Source organism: Portunus trituberculatus, chromosome 46 (assembly GCF_017591435.1).
Source record: "Portunus trituberculatus isolate SZX2019 chromosome 46, ASM1759143v1, whole genome shotgun sequence".
In the NCBI taxonomy this organism is placed as follows: Eukaryota; Metazoa; Arthropoda; class Malacostraca; order Decapoda; family Portunidae; genus Portunus; species Portunus trituberculatus.
In genome coordinates, this window is record NC_059300.1 from 26517735 (window position 1) to 26541092 (window position 23358).

General features: G+C 41.0%; 3 protein-coding genes across 11 annotated transcripts in view; 2 read left to right on the forward strand and 1 right to left on the reverse strand.

Moving 5' to 3' along the window:
* Positions 1 to 8139, forward strand: part of LOC123520048 (exonuclease mut-7 homolog) — a 12746-nt gene extending 4607 nt beyond the window's left edge. For 7 of the 8 annotated variants that reach the window (XM_045281911.1, XM_045281912.1, XM_045281914.1 and 4 more), the window contains 3 exons: positions 1 to 720; positions 3928 to 4110; positions 4363 to 8139. The exon at positions 1 to 720 is cut by the window's left edge and continues 1132 nt beyond it. In XM_045281911.1, the coding sequence (XP_045137846.1) occupies positions 1 to 720; positions 3928 to 4110; positions 4363 to 4791 (1332 nt within the window). In that variant the 3' untranslated portion in view covers positions 4792 to 8139. The remainder of the gene's footprint in view (positions 721 to 3927; positions 4111 to 4362) is intronic. The other variant, XM_045281918.1, reaches the window with a different exon arrangement.
* A 3033-nt stretch (positions 8140 to 11172) lies between these two features.
* Positions 11173 to 15505, reverse strand: LOC123520054 (protein Asterix-like). The gene is made up of 4 exons (XM_045281930.1): positions 15208 to 15505; positions 12253 to 12361; positions 11867 to 11964; positions 11173 to 11483 (listed from the first exon to the last, which is right to left on the reverse strand). Exons 1-4 carry the CDS (start codon positions 15258 to 15260, stop codon positions 11408 to 11410), a joined length of 336 nt encoding a protein of 111 aa, XP_045137865.1. The 5' UTR covers positions 15261 to 15505; the 3' UTR covers positions 11173 to 11407.
* A 2066-nt stretch (positions 15506 to 17571) lies between these two features.
* On the forward strand, positions 17572 to 22725 carry LOC123520051 (vegetative cell wall protein gp1-like). 2 transcript variants are annotated; one of them, XM_045281926.1, is made up of 3 exons: positions 17572 to 17965; positions 20981 to 22102; positions 22222 to 22725. In XM_045281926.1, coding segments are annotated over exons 1-3 (1245 nt in total). In that variant the 5' UTR covers positions 17572 to 17963; the 3' UTR covers positions 22343 to 22725. The 2 variants fall into 2 exon arrangements, with proteins under 2 accessions (XP_045137861.1, XP_045137860.1); XM_045281925.1 differs by having other exon boundaries at positions 17576 to 17806.
* Positions 22726 to 23358: the final 633 nt, after the last annotated feature.

Genomic DNA, 23358 nt, shown 5'->3' on the forward strand with positions numbered 1-23358 from the left:
TGTACTGGTCACCTCAAGGCCAGTCCACTGCTGAGTGTGGATGCAGAGTGGAAACCTACCTTTGGCACAGGCCCAGTGGAGCATGCAGCTCTGCTTCAGTTTGCTACAGCCACAAAGGTGTTTCTCCTTGATCTCATTGTGCTCCAACCATTACTGAAGGATTGTCACTGGCAAAGTATTGGGCAGTTGTTTGCTAATCCAGAGATCCTGAAGTTGGGCTATGGGATCAGGAGTGACTTCAAGGTTCTGAGTAACTTGCATGAGGAGATGAAAAAGGGCATCAGTTGTGCTAAGAAAATCACAGATCTTAATATAACAAAAGGCATTCTATTGGAGAGATGTCCCAACATTTTCTTTTACTCAGAGGAAAAGCACAAAGGCTTGAGTGACTTGGTCTACCGCTGCTTTGGAAAACCACTTGACAAGAGAGAAGGATTTTCTAATTGGGCTGCTAGACCTCTCAATAAATCCCAAGTCATATATGCTGCAGGAGATGTCAGGAGTCTTATTGACATTTACAATTATTTGAATGAGAGAGCCAAGGAACTAGGTATTGGTGACTGGATTAATTTGGAACATAAAGGATCCTCTGGGGAAAAGAAAAAGACAGTGCCTCTTAAAAAAGAAGAACCAAAGAATGATGTTCTGGAGAAACAGAGGAAGAGTCAGCAACCAATCAATGCATCAGATTTTGTTGTCGTTTGTGACAATATGCTGCAGGTCAGTTCATGAAGTTCTTCCATAATTTCTAGCAATATAAAGCTGAACCTTTCATTAACAGATATTGGATGCAGCAGACAAAACCTGCTGGTTTGAATACATAAATCATTAGTCAACGTTTCGTACAAAATTTCAACAAACTAGCAAACAAAAATACATTCATATGAATGCAACAACCTTCCACTTCAACTGCCACTGTGAGACTTGAGATGAAAACAGTGTGTGTTTGTGTGTCTAGGTGTGGGTGGGTGTGGAGTTAGACCTATTCAAGTGAGACCTTTTCTATTAAACTTGTGCAAACTGATGTTATTCCCATTCTCCAAGGTCTAAAGTAACTAAATATACCAGTTATTTCGATCTTGGACCTTGGCTATGCCTGCCTCAAGAGCCATGTAATTTTATTGTTGATGTTTTTTAAAGACTGCAAAATTTGGGATATTATGTCCTTGTTTTCATTGTAGCTTCCCAGAAGTTGATGCTATAGCATTGAAAATGGTACCAATTGAAAGCTAATAAATTTTTCTTGCTTATGGTGTCAAATACATGAACACCTGTGTAAATTTTAATTAATTTTAATGCACAAACATACATATTACATTGCTATGCAAATTAATGGATATTTTTTAATGCATAAATATACATACCTATTACAATAATATGCAAATTAAACAAACTACAGGTAAAGACAATGGTGATACACATGTACAATTACGTCTGTGTCTGTGTCTGCTTGGTGTGCCCTTCATAGAAAAGGCCACAGGAATCCAGCAATGTAATGCTACATTGGAGCTGATAGAAACATGGGGTTTCACAGACAACATTGTAGATTTGGTATTTGATACCACAGCAAGCAACAGTGACATCAACAAGGGTGCAGCGAAGCTGATTGAAGAAAAATTAGACAAAAAGGTATTCTACTTGGCTTGTCGCTATCACATAATCAGAGGTAATAATTGGAGGTGCATGGGAGGCTGTGTTCAGCAAGGTCAAGAGTCCTGACAACCCAATGTTCATCAATGTGCAAGAGAAGTGGGACAAGTTGGATAAGGACTGCCCAAGAGTTTTGGGCCTAGTTGAACAAGACTTGAAACAGAAGAAGACAAGTACAATTGCAGTAATAAGCAATTTCCTTGAGGAAGCAAGTCTGAGGGCAGATTACAGAGAGGTGGCAGAGCTGTGCCTGATCCTCCTTGATGAGGAACCTCCTCAAGGTATCCGCTGGGCCAAGCCAGGTGACATTCACCAGGCACGCTGGATGGCCAGAAACATTTACTATATGAAGATGCTCATGTTTTCTAAGGAACTCAAATACAACAAGGACACTGTCTTCAAGCTGGAGAGGATGAACAAGTTCCTGGCCTTATTCTATACCAGCCATAGGGTGACTACCACATCTGCTGCTGACGCACCTATCCATGACCTCCAGCTTATGAAGGACATGCTGCAATACAAAGAGCATGACTATGAACTGGCGACCTCTGTTCTCAAGAAAATGAACAACCACCACTGATATCTGATCCAGGAACTGGTGACATTTACTTTGTTCAGCTCACATGACAGCATGACCAAGTCTGCAAAGGAGAAGCTCACAATAAAGCTGTCAGAAACAGAGAAACCTGATAGCTACAGGAAAGGCAAGCCAGTATTTCCTGTCATCAACACAGCTACAGTTCTCACAGACTTGGTAGGGCCAGAGTCTCACTTTCTGTTTGATGCTCTTGGGGTGGAATGTGACTGGCTCACTACTCCTGCTGACACCTGGGAAGACAATGACAGCTACAGGAATGCACAGAAGTTTGTGAGGTGAGTGAAAGTGACCAATGATGTGGCTGAGAGAAGTGTGAAACTGATGAGTGACTTAGCAACTCAGATCACAACTGACCCAGAGCAGAGAAGCTGCTTACTACAAGTTGTGGAGTACCACAGGAACAAATTTGACAGTTTCAAGAAAGCCACATTGAACAAGTGACAATATATGTATTAGTGACATCCTATCTGACAGTTTCTTACAATATTTGTGTCAGTGCAGTGCTATCATATTATGTACCATGTTGATTTTTTTTAAGTGTCCCATCTCAAGACACAGACGTAATTGTACTTGTGTATCACCATTGTCTTTACCTGTAGTTAGTTTAATTTGCATATTATTGTAATATGTATGTTTGTGCATTAAAAATATCCATTAATTTGCATATCAATGTAATATGTATGTTTGTGCATTAAAATTAGTTTTACACAGGTGTTCATGTGTTTGACACCATACGCAAGAAAAAATTTATTAGCTTTTATTTGGTACCACTTTTAATGCTATAACATCAACCTCTGGGAAGCTACAATGAAAACAAGGACATAATATCCCAAATTTTGCTGTGTTTTTAAAAAACGTCAACAATAAAATGACATGGCTCTTGAGGCAGGCATAGCCAAGGTCCAAGATCGAAATAACTGGTATATTTAGTTAATTTAGACCTTGGAGTATGGGAATAACATCAGTTTGCATAAGTTTGATGGAAAAGGTCTCATTTGAATAGGTCTAGACTGTTGAGTGCACTCTCCACCACCACCACTGCCATCACCACAACTACAACCATCATCATCATCCACACTCTCTCTTCTCCCCATCCCTCCCTCACTTCCCCTGCTGACTGTACATTTTGCCTAATTTACCAACCTTTATGTCTCAGATACGTCATATCATTACACCTCTATTTCCATTTGGTTGCATTGTAAGTTAAAGAAAATCTTTTTTTAATTTATTTTTGCCCTGGAATGGATTAATTAATTTCCACTTGAAATCGATGGAAAATTAATTAATCCATTCCAAAATGCCTGAATTGGTTAATAACATGGGTCATGGAACAGATTAAGTATATAACCCAAGATACCACTCCATTTGCATATTTACATAAGTATTTAATATACTTACCTATTTGTTTGTTGCTTTACAGTTTATCACATGTACAGTATGTATTTGGACAGCACTTATGGATCTTAGTGGTGTTTTCCTTGAATTCCAGTATTTTCACACCCCACCCACTCCACACTAAAATGCTTCACAACAACAGACTATTCATGTCAACAGGCACACTCCCCAAATAAATCCATTAATGAGAGGTACAACTATATATTGATTTCTGTTAAGAAATAGATGCAGTGTTTTTACTAGCTATCCCATACATGACTAAGATGACTCATATTCCAAAATAGGGCCTCGCTAAGAAGCTACGTTCCTGTGGTGTGGATGCAGAGGCCCTGGAGAATGAGGAAAGCTGGGATCGATGCTACAGGTACTATGAGAGGGAGAGGAGAACGGTGCTTACCCGAGGAAACAACTACCACAAGCTGACAAAGTACATTCCATCACAGTTTGTGTACAGCGTTCAAAGTGAGGTAATTTTTCTTATTCCTTCAGGGTAAAATCTGTCTAAGCAGCCACCCACAGGAATCTATGAATTACATCCAATATGTATTTTTGGGTGTGAAAGATTAAAAAAAAAAAAATTGTATCTTCCTAGCCTGGAATTAAAAAGTTTAAAGTGGAAATTTCTTAGGTGTGAGCTGTTAATATAATGATCTTGAAAATAATAATGATGATCTTTTTATTTTTAGATAAGAATAAACTTTTCTCTCATTGCCTTGCAGCCAGTTCAAGAACAGCTGAAGGAGATAATAGAGGCGTTCAGTGTCAAGGTAACATTGAAAGATGTGTTTGCTCGGTGCTCAAAGTGTAACTCAAAAAAGTACATAGTAGTGCCTTCATCAATAATCAGTGCCATGCAGAGTGGTGTTACCAGCAAGAGCGAGGCTCGAGGTGGTTGGGTGGAGTGTGAGGGAGGGGATGTCAATGTGCTGAGTGGCTACACCGGTACTGGGGTGCGAGTACGATTTGAGTCGGTGCCAGTACCAGTGGTGGAGACTAATGATCCATTTTACATTTGTTCTGTTTGTGGCAAGTGTTACTGGGAGGGATCACACCACAAGAAAATACTCAGTGGGAGGCTGAAAGACATTGTGCTTGGTGGTGATGAAAGTGGTGCAGTGAGGAACACACCTGGTGACAAGACCACTTGATTAATATTCTGCCTTCAGTGGAGGAAATGCTTATAGCAGCATGGTGTGTGCCTGGGGGTGTGGCACATATGACTCTTTAAGAGTTACAGCAACAAATAAATTCAATGCAGTATTTTTGTAAGTAGTGAACCAGATAATATTTTAAAAGATTTTTTTTATTTATTTATTTATTTTATTTATTTATTTTTTTTTTCACCTATGTTGCAGGAGATAAATTTTTCCCTAGGTACTTCAGCAGTGCTTTCATAAAGTTTGCTGCATAGGTTCTCAGGTATATTTGAAACCAAATATTTAAATTTTTTCATCCTTTCTGCAAATTTTACACATGATTTTGTTGCTCATTACTGCAGCTGCTTTTTATTCAGGAATTACATTTTTACTTGAATGTATTTTTTTTTTTTTTTTTTAATTTATTTATTTTTTTTTTATGGAAGATGACGACCATTTTTATTAGTTAGTTTTGTCATCAATATTTTTTTTCATTATTTGGAAATATTTAGTATATATCCATATAGTAGACAAACTTAGGTTATTTATGCATTTTGAACTGTATTTTTTATAGGAATATTCCACTCCTTGACACACTGTTTGTACAGCATGTTAGATAATCACAAATTGAGCCTTCAAGGCATGTATGGTAACTCAAGCAAAGACTAATTTTCCGTATAACGTTGACCAAGGTTAAAACTGAATAAATGTGCAGTTCATCAGGATTACAGTACAACAAGTACATAAATCTACCTGTACTGGTTCTGAATGTATATCTTTCAGTAACTCTTAAGTTCAGGAAATTCATACCAAATGGCAACATACTCTGTAATTAAATTACAACTTATTTGGATTTTTTTGTGGCAAAGAATGTATAAAACATGGACTTTAATAATTCTATGTAATGGCAACTTTTTTTCTCTTCTATGATCTACAAATTTGATTGCATCATTTAAATAACATTGGGTGAAAGGTTAATCCAGAAATATAGACATGTTTGTGGACTAACAAGTTACACATATGTATCAAATTTCTTAACATAAATAGAGGCACATGAGAATTGCTTTGCCAATGATTTAATAACACAAAGGCACTTCTTACTATCATTTCTTTACCTAACAGACTTGACCAGTATCATGAATGTAAGATGTTTTGAACTATAGCTTGATGCTTGGGAAGATGAAGGCCAGTTGTTGTGTCTGCCTTTATAAATAGTGAATACAAATGAAGAAAATAACTAAATATTCAAGAAAGAAAACAGGATATCTTAATTAATACTGACTACAGCATGGTGCATCAGTCAGTGATGAGGAATGGGTGGAGCTGTGCATGTCACCTGTAGCTACACACATGACCATGCTAACAGATTCATTGGTGCCAGGTAACCATGGACAGATGTTATTATTCTATCTTAACTCATGCCTGAATTATTTATTATCAATTTGGTTATTTGGGTATGTGCTTTCTAACTGCAGAATGAGACTTCCTAAAATTGTATAGAAATAAGAAAAAATAAATAGTAATAATAAAAAAGCTAAAATAATGCTACAAAAAGCACAGAAAAAGTTAAAAAAAAGGAAATCAACAATGGCTGCAAACAAAAAAAAAAAAAAAAAAAAGAAAATTATGGCACTCAGTCCTAACTAAAGGATTTCCATAAAGAAAAGGGTGAGTGGTTCTTTTGATTTTGTTTCCATATCTGATGGAATATTAAAAGAAGCAGTAAATGTGGAGATTATCAGTTTTCCTAAAAATATCATGCTCATCATTTATGGGTTAATACAAAGATAATTTTTATACCACTCAATGTATGTTTGAAGGAAAATTGAATTTTGGTGGTTCAGTTTGCATCAAGCTCATCTAAGTGGACAGAGTTCTTTGTAACTGACTCTCGCAATCTTTCTTTCCATCCATCGCTTTAGCCTCAGTAGCTTGAGTGTGTGTGTGTGTGTGTGTGTGTGTGTGTGTGTGTGTGTGTGTTAGAAGAGAAGAGATTATATTTTGTTTGTATATCTATATTTATGTGTTTCCTTACTAGATAATGTGTGTATGTATGTATCTATCTATATATGTATTTGTATGTGAAAGGCAAAATGATCTAAGGCAGATGCTTGAGGATGAGGGCAACAGCCTAAAGTGGGACAGAATGCTGACCAGATTGTGTTGATTGATATAGTGAGAGTGTACAGACAATACTAGAAGACAAAGATACACTAGCATTGTACTACACTAACATTACAGGTATAAAGGATGGTCTCACTGTTGCCAACTAATTATGGCAATGTATCTGTTTTCTATCATAAACTATGCTTATGTAATTGTCCATCAGATCAAAGGTGCTCTGTAACTTGTAGCAACATACAAACAATAAAATCCTGCAACATTTGACAAATTAAAGGAAGGTAACATTTAAATCATTCACACTTAAGAAGCTCTGGAAAGATATTAGTCATAGCTATAATTCACTGCATATTGAACTTGCGGCAACTATATTTTGCTGCATACCACTATTTTGATGGGTGTGAATTACTTTATGTACCAGTACTATATACTTCAATGCACCAGATTTTAGTGAGGAGCATTTTACCTGTTGAGTTATGGTAAGTCTATGTATTAGCCTTTTAAAGGACTGCCTTGGTGGTTGGTGCAGTTTTGGTGACATTGCAGTAAATTTTTTCTGTGTCATCCATCAAGACATGAAATATTTGTAATATGGTTTTCCATATACTTACTCTGTATGGTCTGGGTACCAATATTATATTGTATGTATTCTGAGATGGGCAGACAATCTGATTGCCTACATACATGAAAGAGGCAGAGATGTTTTCCTAACTTCAAAATTAATCTTGTATTGTACATCATTTTATGAATTTTGTCTTATTTTCTGTCAAGTAGGAGTGAAGCAGATGGATATGCAGCACGGCACTATGTGCACAACAGTGAGTGACTGTTATAATGTCTGAATTCATTTATTTATTTTTCAATCCAAAGATGCAAATAAGTATGTATCAAATAATATAAATAGTGAAATATAAATTTTCCCATAATTAAATATATTTTATGTTAATTTTGAATGTGTTGTGAAATCTTGTAAGATCCAGAGATTTCTTCAGAGAAAAAAGTTTCTGAAAATATAACAAATAAGTCATATTGCATAAAGATATGTAATTCTTGACAAAAGTACTTGTGTCTTAACACTTTACTCTCCTAGTCGCTACTTTGAAAATTGCAACTCTAGTTCAAGGCACCTACCACCAGCAAGTTTGGTAGGTCTTCTCATAGTACACTAGCTTGTAGATTCTTGAGGAATATTGTTGATGATAATGCTGCTTTTATAGTGAAATATATATATAATTGATCTTTAGGTCATTTTTATTTTCAGTACCTGAATTTTGTTGCAGAATACTTCATGTCTGCTTGTGTAAAGAGTGACACCGTTTATTCTAAAGGTATTCCAGCCTGCTTCCCTTCAGGGAAACAAAATGACAGTTAGCACTACTTCCAGTGTTCAGAATACAGAAGCTATGTCAACTCATTCATATAAATAAATGTCATGTCCCTATTTGAAAGTTTATGGAGACACAAATCCATCAGGGAGACGGTGGCATACTGGATAGGGTGGTGAGTGTGGGATAGGACAGATGTCCACACATAGGTTCAAATCCCACCACATATCACCCTGATACTTTGCCAATTGTCAAGTGGTTTAAAGTTATTTACATGTCACCATGATACCCAGGTTCTAGGTGGTTACACCAAAGATGTGCTTGGGTGATGATATGGGCCGTAATATGGGTACCACTATAAATAAAATTGCCTGCACTACTAATGGGTGGAAGCCAAACAGCACTTCCAATACTCTTCAGTTACCTACAGGCACTATAGGCCAGGGCATTAAAAAAATAAATAAATAAAAGGTGAAATATAATGCCTTTGAGAGACTGGTTCCTAGAGTTAAAAAGTGGCAGGGGTCTCAATGGTAAATTTAGCTCTAATACATTACCAATCAGAACCAGGTGATGATCAAGAGTATGGTGCATCTTTTTTTGTCAATGTGTTTTTATGAAAGAGAGGACTCTACCCTTGGGAAATAGATAGGCTGGATTAAAAGATCCACTGAGGCTGAAGGCAGGGCTTTTTCTTGCTACATGGGCTATGTGGCTGCTTAAGGGCCCTGAAACTAACAGGATTATCAAAGCTGCCATTGTTATTAGTTTTATAATTATTATTAAAATGTGTATTGAGTATTGATAGATCTAAAATTTTAATTAGTCTCCAGAAATGCAGATATTTCAATGAATTTTGCCATACTCTCCTGAATTTTGTGTCAGGACTCCAGAACAGGTCCTGTATGTGTAGTGCTTTGCCCCACATCAACCTCAGGCTGTAAATGGTGTTCCTGTGTCAGGCTCAGGCTGCTCAGCCATGAGTCACTAGCAACTCAGGAATGCCAGTGATATTTCATCAAAAATACATCACTTTACAGAAACGAGAAAAAAATAAAAATAAAACAGCTGAAGACATTTATGGTGTTGATGTAATTTTTTTTTTTTCTGAGGACACCCTTACTTGATTTATCTTCTAGTTTCTATGCAATAGAACAATATTTTTGTACGTAATATAGAGAGTGTTAGTGTTCTTAGAGTCTAAATTTTGAGGTAAAAATGATAGCCAAATTTAGAGCACTGCTGAACTTCATTAAAATGGTTGGTGAAGTAATGTTGAACCAGTGCAACTATCTCTGTGCCGCACTAAGTACCGGGAATAAGGAAGAAATAATGGAAAAGAATTGCCTCTTGAAATCAATGAGCTGGCCACATGACATAACTCTACTGCAGTTTCTCTCTTACATCAATAAAAAGCAACTAATAAGACTTTACTTCAATCTATGGATTGTCTGCACTCTCCCTGTGGCCTCAGAGGAAAGGAGCTTTTCAAAGGTAAAGCTCATTAAGTCCTACCTTGAGATCATCCATGGGATGAGATTGCCACAGTTGACTTACAATAATCAGCATGAATCATGAGAGTGGCAAGCTGCTATCATATGACAATGTTACCCACGGCTTTGATTCTAAAAAAGTTAGAAGACAGGATTGTTGGAAATAATGATGATCATGCAGTTATCTACTACTGAGGGGATTACTAGCATCCACCTTCTCACCAAATACCCAAAAAGATCATAGTGGCAGCTTAGTGTTAAATGTATAGTTCCACATTAACCACAACATATACTACTATATTATGGTTTGTTTTTATTATTTCCCCTTGTGTGGCTGCTGGTGTCATTAAGCTCAAATGTGCAATGGTCTAATGTACTAATGTCATTAGTGCAATGGCTTATATATGTTTATTTTGTGAAATAGCATAACTTCTTGGGAAAATGTATTTTTATGTTTAGAACTATAGGAATATTATATCCATATTCATATAATATCATTTGTATTAACATATTATGTCTTAGTATTATTTCTTCATGAATTAACCATTTCCTTAGATTTAAAATAAGCAAAAAAAAAAAAGGCACTATCTGTTGCATTTGAGAATGTCATAATGCAGATATGGAAAATCCTGAAGGAAAGCTGCAATGTGTTTAATTATTAAGATTTTCATTGAATTTAGAATCAAATTGAGATATTTTTATCTCAATTTTATGAAAATAAAGATGTTAATAGTGTTTTACAAATTTGTTTTCTCTTTGTGAAGTTCACCAGATTGAAATACTTAAAAGGTCAAAGGTGTGGTTGAAACCATCTCAGAGGGCTTGGAATCCACCATCACAATTTCACAACAGGTCCTAAAAGGCCAGAAATGGTCCTGACTGGGCATTTTAATCCCAAGAGTATAGTCAAAGGGATTATATAAATTTGAGGATAAGTGTCTTGAATCACATGCACTATGATCTGCTATACTGAAGAGAACCAAAACTGCATCTAGTATGACTGTACCAAATATTACAAGTGAAGAACAGTAAGTGGTATATCCACCTGTCTATTTAATGGTTAGTGGTGCAATTTTAGGTTATCTTCATACCTATATATGCTGGATGAAATTAAATATAAAATCATCTAATATCTCCCTTTCTCGTTTTCCCTCACCATTATTAACAAATACAAGTCTTTCAAAGTAAATATGCAAAAAATTATTCCCTACAATTGGTGCATTTATACAGAAAAAACAACACATATGAGAATACAATAAAGGAGAGGCACTTGTAAGTGGTTCTGCTAATTACAGACTAGTTATTCAAGCTACTGTCAATTGGTGACTTGAGGCCAACATTACTTACTTAGGTGGTGATCACGGCACTTCTTATGTACTTAGTATCTTACCAGCACCTTCACTTGTCTTATTTATGGTGGCTGGTGAATGAACAGGGATTGCAAAACTATTCAATTTCTGAAATGACAATTTTATTTCACAGTTTCTTACAGTTTCTCATTCCTTAACTTAATATTCAATTATATGTATAATTCATGGAAAGTACAAAAAAATGTATTGAACACCACAAGAAAGTTCAACAATGTGAGACAGAATATGAGACACGGATTCCATTATAAAACAGAAGTAGAAAGTACCCGGAGGAAAGGGAGCCTGAAAGTCCTATGGTCCTATGTGGTGAGGAGGACACTCATATATTGGACCACGGTGGTGTCATGGGCTGGGGGTTCTGGAGATAGGACATCACAACTGCTGAGATGGACAACCTGGAAAAGTGACACAAATGAAGGAATTACCAAGAACACATCAACATTTGAAAGGAATTACTAAACAGCTATTACATATTTTTACATGGATTTCAATCAATCAAGATGCAGCACCAGAAAAAAAGAACAGCAGAAAGTGAGACTCCTAAGAGATTATGTATATTTATATCATGTGTGGTACAAAAAAGGGTTAATTTCTTTGAAAGAGATGCAGAGCTGATGTATATGAGAAATATGAAAGGAGAATAATAAGGTTAAATTATACAAATACGTACAGAAATATATGAAACCATTTCTATTTCCATCATCCATCTTATAGTGGGAGATCTTGCAAACATGCACCAGATATAAAATAAGATATCTTTGGATATGTAAAAACTTACATGAAGCTACTCAGCATCTGTTTGGTGTCATCATTCACCCGTGCATTGGCGAAGCTAATGCAAGAACAGTAGAGGGCCACCCAAGCACACCACTTGAGCTGTAACATGCACATATGTACTCATCTGTGGCAATTACCTCACATGTCTTATGTCATCATAAACAAAAGAGTCATTCTGAAAATTGTTTGTATCATCAACTGTGGTAAGACTCAAGATTATATCAAGGGTACATAGATCCTTTATCACATTAAAAAACTTAAATAATTTAGTCCTAATACTTTCACCTCATAGGCTGAAGTTGTAACAAGTACAGCCCTCTCTAAAAAATACTTTATATTTTGTTAGATTTCCTTACAGTCATCACAAGAGCTGCTGGTGGCACTTACCCGCATCATGAGGCCACACATACTGAAGATCATGCCCAACACATTCATATAGTCAGTAGTGGGGTCCTCACCAGGAGCCCCGGGGGTACCCTGTGCAGGAGGCTTGTATCTGTGAGACACACACAAAGACATTTTCAATATCCCAATAAAACCATCGATTTATCTATCTATGGCTGATGCCTGCTCCCAAAATTGTGATAAGGTTCTAGAAAAGATAGCAGACGATTGGTTCAAATCAGGACAATAGGGAGAAGCTGTGGCTATTGTGAAATCCAGAGTTATTCCAACTTGTATAAACAATAAGCTCAAAAATCAACTAAATGCTAAATTTAATAAATTTCTCCACAGGCAGTTCTTCCATTAGACAATACCCAAACTACTTGCCATCCAATCTCTACCGACATTTGTATGGGAATGTTAATACACACTATTAATCTTATTCCTTTTACTGGCAACAATGGAACACTATCTGCTTCTGTACTTCCTCCTAGCTCTGAATTAGGCTAACTGTTTCAATGATTCAAGATACCTCAAAATGTGATTTTTTTTTCAAACAACCTTAAACTTATTAGGGACTGGCATTTTTGTGGGTTTCACCATGTTTTTTTGTTTCTCTAAGCCAGAGCCACACACACACACTGGATAGTGTGACGAGGCATATGGACGTGTAGCCCTTCACCTAGCAGCAGTGGTAATTTTTTAATCTTTCACCAAACTCTATGTACATGGCTCATCTTACTTTTCTCATTAAATAGAGTTTCTTATTCTGAGTAATTTGAACTCATACATACCCATCGTAAATTGTTTATAACGCCGACAACAATTCTTAATTTACCAGTTTCTTGGGTGGAATGAGCTCACACACTGCCATGTTAGTGCACCTGTGTATGTAATGGACTGGTAGGCACTGAGGAACGCCAGCTAGGTGTGTTCATTCGTGTGTGCTTATTGTTATATTTTTGTGCATTCACAAAATTAATCACAATGATTTGTTCTTTTATCTGAACATGCAGCCACAATAAATCTAACCAATCAGAGCACATTGTGGAAAGAGAAGCGACTCCATCTGAATTAGTCTGAAAAAGATGTCTGTCAGTACAGGGCATCACGTCGATTATTTCCCATGTATTGTCAGATTTTACAAAGAGAAATAATGCAATGAGTTTATATTAACTTCTTAGCCTTGCCAGGCAGATTATGTTATTTTGCTTTAGTTATATCAGTTTAACTGTGTTAGATTAATCTAATCTATTCTGAGGAAGACATCTAAATAATGCTTGTCACTTCAAATAAGTTACATCAGGTTAGATTAAGGTTGATTAAATTAGATAAGTTTGATAAGGTTGGTGTAGCCAGTGGTGTGCAGCTTATTGTGGTGGCACAGAGTACTCTCCACACCAGTAACAGTCTAAATTTTGGACTGTTACTGCTGTGATACTTAGTGATGATGAAACTATTTTCTTTGGTACATTTTAGTCTATTATGTATCAATCTTTATTCATTTTCATTGCAATACAGTACTTTCTGAGCAGATAGACTAAGATTTTAAGAAGAGAGGAACCCATAAATCTTTAGAGTAGGACCTCCTCTCTAATCCATGCAATAATAACACAAAATGATGAGTAGTTAATGGAGAACACGTACCTTGTGGTCTTGTTTGGGGGTCACACACGGTTATGTCACATTGCCTCACTGAAATTAGAGACGTCACTCGGAGTCTAAGTCCAAATAGTAAACATTGCTATTGTCTATTGTATATATCTGGGGTTTGTGGGTAACAGGAAGTGACTGTCTGTTGTTCACATCCTGGGTTTGTGGGTAACTGCTGAATAGGATTCTTATTGTGTCTATAGTTCTTTTGTCCAATGACGTGCCACCACCTCTTAACACCACAAGCTACGCCAATGGGAATTTGTCATATGTATTCGTAGGCGGGGCACAGCTGGGCAGACAGGTGCACAGAGATCTGTGTGTGCAGTTCAGCCATGGCCACCAGGGACATTAGTTGTAAAGGTTGCGAATTTGATTACTGGGAAATCATCGCTCCTGCGATGCAAGTCAGTGTACAATCGAGAAGAGGACCAGCCAGGACCTTCATCCTTTCGTTAAGGTATTGTGAAGAGGGGTATTGGTAGAGGTAGGGCATATTGTGTGAAGCTATAAGAAAACCAGTGTGGGGGGAGGGAAGCTGCCCCAAAGCAAGGATACGGTAGGTTAGGTTTATGTTAGGGTTAGGTTAGTGTTGTAGGGGGGTGTTCCGGGGGGGCGCAGCCATCCAGGCTAGGTTAGGTTACATTAGGTTAGGTTTATGTTAGGGTTAGGTTAGTGTTGCAGTGGGGGGCGTCTGGGGGGGCGCAGACCCCCGGTTAGGATAGGTTAGTGTTGTAGGGGGGTCCGGAGGGGCACAGCCCCTCGGTTAGGTTAGGTTTTTGTCCTTAGATTTTTTTGGATCGCCATATCTCGCCTCTTTTGGCTCGCCCCCCACAAAAACCCCGATTCCCCAAGTGCCCCCAAGCTTGTTGGGGGGAAGGGGGATAATAGAAAAGAATATGTAAGGAGTTGCTGTTCTATAGATTTACCGGGGAACCAAAAAGGTAGATTTATGACGGAAACAAAATGCAGATTCATTAAAAATAGGTCGAAAACTACCAGAAAAATAGTTTCATTCAGAAGTGAGAGTATGGTGACAGGGTAAAAATGTACAACAGTAAATAGGTAACAATGAAGTTGTGTCTTCGCTGTCCCGGTGTGCGAGTGGTCTCTGCCCTACCCAAAAAGATCGGTAACTAAGCCCTTTCCAAAGGGTAGCTACTGGCTGGGTAAGCAGTAGACGACACACACAGAAGCCCTAGCAGTAGCCAGTCAAGCCCACACCACGACCACTACAACCAGAGAGAGGTGTCCACCGCGGGTGGGTCTCACTTGCTCGCTTCTCCATCACCTCACAACACTAACCTGGTGATCTTGTCTGCCCTCTTGGGATCAGAGCTGTGGTTAGCGGTCTGCATAGTGACTATGAGATCTCCCTTCACCTGTTCCTCCTCCAGTAGGTGACTAGCTGCTCCTCAGCAGCTGATTTGTGTCACCGGCGTGTCTCATCTCGCCTCCCGGACGGTCACTCTGTCTTGTCAACACAGCTTACTACAACAAAATTAACCATAAAATTTTGTTAGAGTAATATTTTTAGTTAATTGCCTTATTCTAAGTATGTTTTTATCTATTAGTTACATTGTAAGCGAAATGAAAAAATGATCTAGGTAGGTATGGTGTGTCACATGACTGGCAAACGAGCCTATCACATTCATCATTGAAGTTTTCCCATAATTTAATAGGCATTATAGACTAAATGTTAGATCGGGCAATTCATCGAAACAAATATCAAGACCAGGTAGTGTCACTTAACCACAACAAGTTAAAACATCATTATCCTATTTCAATCTTATTTTGACAGGGCTTCATTACAATTCCATGTTACAACTATGGAGCTAAGATGTATTAATGTTCCTTGATGTATAACATTACAGATCCCAACCTTCTGTGAGAAGGTGAGGCAGTTGGAGGCTACAGTGCTCCTAAACAATGATATATGCTTATCTGCATTTGCATCATTGTACTGTGGTAATGTTGAATGTTTTTTTTTTTTTCATGTACCGTAGGAGTTAAACTGGGATTTCCTTGTAGCAAAGGTATACCGGTATATATCTGTGATATTTCACGAAAACTACACTAGCACTTACTTTCCTTTAACTAAGGAACTGTAAAGGAAAATCTGCAAGTGTTAGTGATATGTAGCCTCCCTACAGTGTTATAATTTCAATTTTACCATCTCTTATCCTCATTTATAATTATAATGCCAGTTGGCAGAAACAAAATAATTTTTATACATACCTATAGTAGGAGTTAAATCTGTAGCCATGAGAGGCTGTTGATAGAAATTTAACATCAGAAATTAATATCAACAGGCAGTGCCTTAAATACTGGGACCACAAGAAGTGTCGTGTCTTTGTTTTCCTAGTCACTAAAATTCCATTTCAATTACATGGTCATTCATACTCTACTGTATACCCAAATAATTTTACAGTATCTCACTAAGCATTGTGAAGATACCATCCCTTACCTAATGTGATACTCCTGTGTTAGGAGTAATGGAGTTTTATTACTTGTCGTTGGAATTATTTTGTTAATTTTCATATATGACTCTGCCAAGGTATACTTTTACTCAAGTAACCAGTATTACAGCAGAGGGCTTGGTTATAATAGGTGGTAAGGAAGCATCCCATAAGTGTTGTTAGAAGTGTATGTAACATATTAAAGTGTAAACTGCATATATAATGCATGTTTCTGGCTGATGACGAGTGACATCAATGCAGCTTAACACAAATTTTATACCTGAGCTCCATAATTCCCATCATCCACGGTACATTGCAGTCTATGATAGTAGTTTAGTTTTTCAAAGAAATGCAATTTTCAGGCTTTGACCTCATTAAGTTGGCATGGAAAGAGGGTTCAATCGAGCATATGTTGATATATTACTGAAGTATAATGCCTCTACAGTAGAGAAACAACAGTATTATCGAATGTAACCTGTGGTGATAGTGCATCCTTTTATTGAAGAGATCGTATCATGTAAAACACTGTTCTTGGGGAGGGTTTTGGCGATGATAGAGAGGTAGAACTTGTTATAAATTTTTACCGATTATACTCTACTTAAAAAATCAATGAACTGGTTACTACTCTCCCCTTCCCAATTAGTCTACACATATTTTGAAATATTAATTGTGAGTCTCCTTACGTCCCTCTCCTGGTTGCCGCGAATCCCCCCCGCCCCACGTCATACATACCTCCACCTGCTTTCAGGGCAAGCCGTGACGGGCTGCCGCTAGCCTTCCGCTTCAGGTGGTCCTACCACGAGGGTTGGGTACCTCAGGGCCGCGGTTGATTCATTAGTCGCATTATTCTGCGTGCCAGGCGCACATGCTGGGCCACACCCCCTCCCTTGCGTCATCCCGCTCCCGCCCCACCACCGCTCCAGGGCAAAGTTTCAGCACCTCACGTTATTTTTCATCCTTTTTCGTTTTCAATCCGTCCCTACCTTACTTGGACACAAGGCTCGTACATTTATGTCCACTCAATGTCTACCTAAAATGGGTGAACGAAAAGTTTGGTAATATGAAGGCTGCCTACCACAAACCGAAAATATGTGTCGCCTACTACTACAACTTGATTGAAAGGGAAAGCAGACGCCGGCTCTGCCAGACGTACAATGTTTATCTTCATGAACTTCCGAGAAATATTACTTTATGGCTCGTGTTCTCAAGCCCTTCCCACCTGAGTTCATGCAGGGTGTCCACTGGGGATGGGCTAAGGACACCCTGGCAGCCGTGTGCCAAGCGAGGCGGTACGACCTCCTCAGTGTGACGAGTTGAAGTTCTCTAGGGGCGGTGGTGGTGTGTTTAACTTTTAAGCTCATCTTTTTACCCAGTTTACCGTGCCTGCAGACTTTATTATGTAATTTCCAGTGCCGGAGGATACCTTAGCAATATATATTGGAAAGGTAAGGACAGTGAGAGTGTTGTACTAGAAGAGGTAGCATGACACAGACGACATTCCTTGAGAAATCTTCGCCAGGCACTGAGACGAGATGGTCCGCCGCCTGCGATGGAGAGAACAGGACGAGCGGCTTGTAGACCATCAGGCCCGACAAATATGGAATGTGAGATTATCTGTCTATGTATATCGATCTTTTAAGTCCTGATAAGGTCGTCTAATGAAGTTTCTTATTACGTAATACACCGTCACCATATGGGGGCCGCTGACGGGGTGTCAGTCCCAGGAGCTGGCTCGGGTCCTATTCGGGGATACTTCCCTAAAAGTGCTTATGTGCCTGGCAGGTTTGCATATATCTCATTAAGTGACGGGGAGAGTGATGATGCTCAGGGAGTGGCGAGGCAAGACGCGGCACCGTGTTCTCGTGTGGCCCAGAAGATGGCCAGCTGGCGCACACCAGCCGTGCCCTACGTCGCTCATACTCACTACCTGCCCTGCAGGCCCTCAGTGGTCCCAGTGATAACTATGTGTGCTGTAAAGATGACAAGGCTTGGTGTGGCACCACTGCAGCAGCCTGATGACGCTGCACCCGGAACCTAAACACGAGAAAGTTGTATCAGGTGTAGAACATTACTATTTGATTTCTGCCAATAGTGCCCTGTGTGTGTGTGTGTGTGTGTGTGTGTGTGTGTGTGTGTGTGTGTGTGTAAAATTCACCTCGGTCGTCTGCTGGTCACCCAGCCAGTCTTACCCATTACGGAGCGAGCTCAGAGCTCATAGACCGACCTTCGGGTAGGACTGTGTGTGTGTGTGTGTCTATATATATATATATATATATATATATATATATATATATATATATATATATATGTGTGTGTGTGTGTGTGTGTGTGTGTGTGTGTGAGCGCGCGCCGGGCAAGGTAAGGCAGGGATCTGTGTGCGGCATCGATGATCTCGACAGTAATTATGGGGCAGGCTGGCGGGAAGGAAGTGTGGAGGGGCGGGTGTTTGCTTCGTCAGCTATAGATACTGTACAAGCCAGCATATATATATATATATATATATATATATATATATATATATATATATATATATATATATATATATTAGTAAAAAAACATTTAAGAGAAGTTGAAAGTAAGAGTGCAGCAGGAGAAGGAACAACAACAGTAGTAGTAGTAGTAGTAGTAGTAGTAGTAGTAGTAGTAATAGTAGTAGTAGTAGTAGTAGTACTAGTAGTAGTAGTAGTATGCATGTATCAAGCAATGATATAGTTCCAGGAAGGCCTCATGGGAGCTGCATGGAGAATGAGGCTGGAGGGAGACTGAAGAGGAGGAGGAGGAGGAGGAGGAGGAGGAGGAGGAGGAGGAGGAGGGACGAACACTCATAATGGGGGAGGGAGTCTAAGGGGGCCAAGGGTGAGCGGCGGCTTAGTGAGAGGCAGAGATCAAGGAGAGCGTTGATGGGGCGGCGCTGAACGGGTGTGAGGGTGTGGGTGTGTGGGAAGGAAAGGGGACCGTCAGTCACCCGGCACTTAGCGGTCTGGGGAAGGGAGTGACGGAAGGGACTAGGGAATTACGAGTACATTGATATTTTCAGGTATAACTACTACTACTGTTACCATTGCTGCTGCTGCTACTACTACTACTACTACTACTACTACTACTACTACTACTACTACTACTACTACAACAACAACAACAACAACAACAGCTGCTACTACTACTACTACTACTACTACTACTACTACTACTACTACTACTACTACTACTACTACTACAACAACAACAACAACTGCTACTACTACTACTACTACTACTACTACTACTAACAAAATTGATGCACTAAGCTTGTTCACCCCAACGAACTTACGGAGAGAAGATAAGGAGGAGCTGCGGGAGTGTGACTGGTGTGGGGTGTGTGACTGGAGGGATGATGAGGAAGGGAGGGTGTTGGGGAGGCGATGGGAAAACGACCTCAAGTGTTACTAAGGAAGGGAAAGTGTGAGACGCATTCCTTTGTACGTTCTTTGATTCAGAAGCTACGTGTGAACCTCCCCCTCTCTCTCTCTCTCTCTCTCTCTCTCTCTCTCTCTCTCTCTCTCTCTCTCTCTCTCTCTCTGGTAAAAAAAACTCCCATATCTCATCTTATTTTTCATCTTATTAAGTATTTTAAGTATTTACTAGATACAAATCTTTAAAAACCTAATATTCAAAGTTATACGCTTCTAACATTTTCATGGTAAGCTAGAATTGCAATTATTTTCTGATCTATTTCTTATATTTATTTATTCATGATATTTTTTTCTGTCTGCGTCAAGGAGCATTGCATGTTTTAGTGGGGATGGCGGTGACGGTGCTTGTATGTGCTTGGAGGAAATGCATAGTGGATGACAATGTTTATTACTCGTCACACACACACACACACACACACACACACACACACACACACACACACACACACACACACACACACACACACACACAGTCCAGGAAAAGTATCCGTGGAAAGTTGTTCGGAAAGAATGGTTCGTGCCTCAGCCATCAGTCTTACTCTTGTTTTCACTTCCTATGTTTTTATTTACGCGTCATTAGTCTCAGTGAAGGCGCGTAGATGTGTAGGATTTTTTGCACGGATTCCTCAGAGTGAAAGGGTGGAAGGCCAGAAGCAGGCAAAACAAGCGAGTGATAGACCTTAAATTGCATCGTGTGTGTGTGTGTGTGTGTGTGTGTGTGTGTGTGTGTGTGTGTGTGTGTGTGTGTGTGTGTGTGTGTGTGTGTGTGTGTGTCCCATGTCCTGACGCTCCTCTGGATGGTTGGACACCTAGGTCCTCTCCCCATCCACCCTTAGTTACTGGTGATTGAGTGGTGGTAGTGATGGTGGTAGTGTCGGAATAGAGCAGTAGGACAGCTTCCACGAGCAGGACATCGGCAAGGCTTTGGTGTTCAGTAGTGCGAGGTGTTTAGTACTATGTGGTAATGGTTTTCTTTTCTTTGCAATATTTGACACATAAATACATGGATGCTTCACACATGTACACCCACCCACCCATTCACCAACCTACCCACACACCCACCCACCCATCCACCAACTTACCCACACATCCACCAAACCACCCACCCACCCATCCACCCACCCACACACGCTTGGTGGATACCTGATAGTGTGTGTGTGTCTGCAGGCGATGCTGGAGGGGCAGCATGGCGGCCCGCCCGCCCTCACCCTCCTCTTCCGATGACCCGCCCTGCCCCGCTTCCACCACCTCGCCCTCACCCTCGCCCTCGCCTTCACCTTCGTGCTCGGAGCCTTCCTCCACCAGCAGTGGACTCTCCCCATCATCAGTGTTGCGAGGTCGCGTATCCCCTGACGCGGGCAGCCTGGTGGCGGTCTCCACCCTCGAGGGGGAAGTAACCCCCGGGGAGGCTGAGCCTGACGAGGCAGCGGCGAGCCTGGAGGCGCGGGCAGGCGTGGCCTCACCGGCCTCCCCTGACCCTTGCTCCTCGGAGGTGAGCAGCTCCAGTCCGTCAGGCGGTGCCAGTCCGCCCTGGGCCCCGGACTCGTCCCAGAGCAGCACTTCCCTCCTGGAGTCCCGCCCTTCTTGGCCTCCTCCCAGACCCGGCCCTGCCACCCCTTCCTCCTCCAGCTGGGTGAGTCCTGGCGGTGAGGCCACAGTCTCCCGCTCTACCTGGCGGGCGGCCTCCCCGGCAGGCGCCACGTCCTCACTGTCGCCGGAGTCCCTCTGGGGTGACATGGAGGGCGGCGACGTGACCTCCACAGGTCCGCCGGAGCTGCCGGAGCCGGCGCGTCCTTGCTCGGGTGACGTGCCCTCCACCACCTCCTCGTGGCTGCCCAACAGCCACCTTAGCTCCACGCAAGAGGGCGGGGCGTGGTGCCCGGCCAATGATGGGGCTTGGGGTGGCTGCGATCCCTGGCTGCCGCCCCAGCCTGGGCCTGCGGAGGCAGTGGTGCCGCCCCCGTCCTGGAGATCCCGAGCTGCGCTGAACCTTACCCGAGTCACGCCCACCGCCCCGCCCCCTAGGCCTCCCACGCCTCCACGCCAGTCCACGCCCCCACCAGGCCGAGCCCGCGCCCACTGCCAGCCGCTGCGCCAGTCGGTGTCCCCGCCCCCCCGTGGTTACCCTCGAGTTCCCTCCCCCTCGGGCGTGAGGCGGTCACTCTCGCCGCCCGCGCATCCCCGCCCGCACACTCCAACCAGACGATCGTCCTCACCTGCGCCACTGTCAGCCATCCACGCCCAACCACCCTCCCCAGGCGCCAGGCCGCGGCTGAGCCCCCGCCCCAGGTACTGTGTGACACCCCCCACCCAACACTCCCCAACTCCACGCCCATCCTCACCCCCTACCCGTCTCTCCGTCCCCCATCCGTCGTGACGCTGCCCTAACCAGTGCCCTGTGTCCTCAGGTCCGCCCGCACGCCCAGCCCCAGGCCGCCCCGACCCCCAGCCTCTGCCCCCGACCCCAGCCCCGCCTCCACCTCCCAGCAGTCCCCCCGCCCTCACTACAACAAGATGAGGGGGCGATGAGGGGCGAGAGTCACCGTGAGATGGCAACACTGAACTGTCAGAATGAGGAGAGAAAGAAAGAAAGAAAAAAATGGAAAGGTGATAATCAGTATTATGTTTTTCGTGGGTAAGGAGAGATGTGAGTGAATGAGTGAGTGAGTGAGAGTGTGAAGCAGTGATGAGTGGGAGAGTGAGGGAGGGAAAAAGTGAATGAGGTATACATGAGTCAGTGAGTGTGTGTGTGAGACAGAGAGAAGACTAAATGAGTTTGAGTGAGAGTAAATGTTGTGGTGAATTGTAAGTCAGACGTGAGCGCTCGCAAGGAGAGAGAGAGAGAGAGAGAGAGAGAGAGAGAGAGAGAGAGAGAGAGAGAGAGAGAGAGAGAGAGAGAGAGAGAGAGAGACTGCGTGAGTCAAAATCAAAAGGAGGAAAAAAAATATATGATGATCAAAACGGGACTCTTCCCCCATTTCTCTCTCTCTCTCTCTCTCTCTCTCTCTCTCTCTCTCTCTCCCCTTTTGTGTCGTGGCCTCATTGAGATCACCACGCCAGCACTTATTATTGTCTTGCCTCATACACGCAATGTTCTCCTATGTGTCTCTGTATGTGAGAGAGAGAGAGAGAGAGAGAGAGAGAGAGAGAGAGAGAGAGAGAGAGAGAGAGAGAGAGAGAGAGAGAATAAAATCTTATCCCTCTTTTTTTCGTGTGTGTGTGTGTGTGTGTGTGTGTGTGTGTGTGTGTGTGTGTGTGTGTGTGTGTGTGTTTGCGCAGTGTTGTCAATCTACACGCTTTTATATGGCAATAATAATAATAATAATAATAATAGTAATAATAATAATAATAATAATAATAATAATAATACATTTGGACGAAATATGGAAGTGTAGCATTTAAACTTAAGGATGATGGATATAATAGTAATAATGGTAACAATAACAATAACATTATTGATAAGTGCATTTACGCTACAGAGAAGTATAATAATATGTAATAATATTGATAGTAAAATAATAATAAATGAATTTCTATTTTATGGT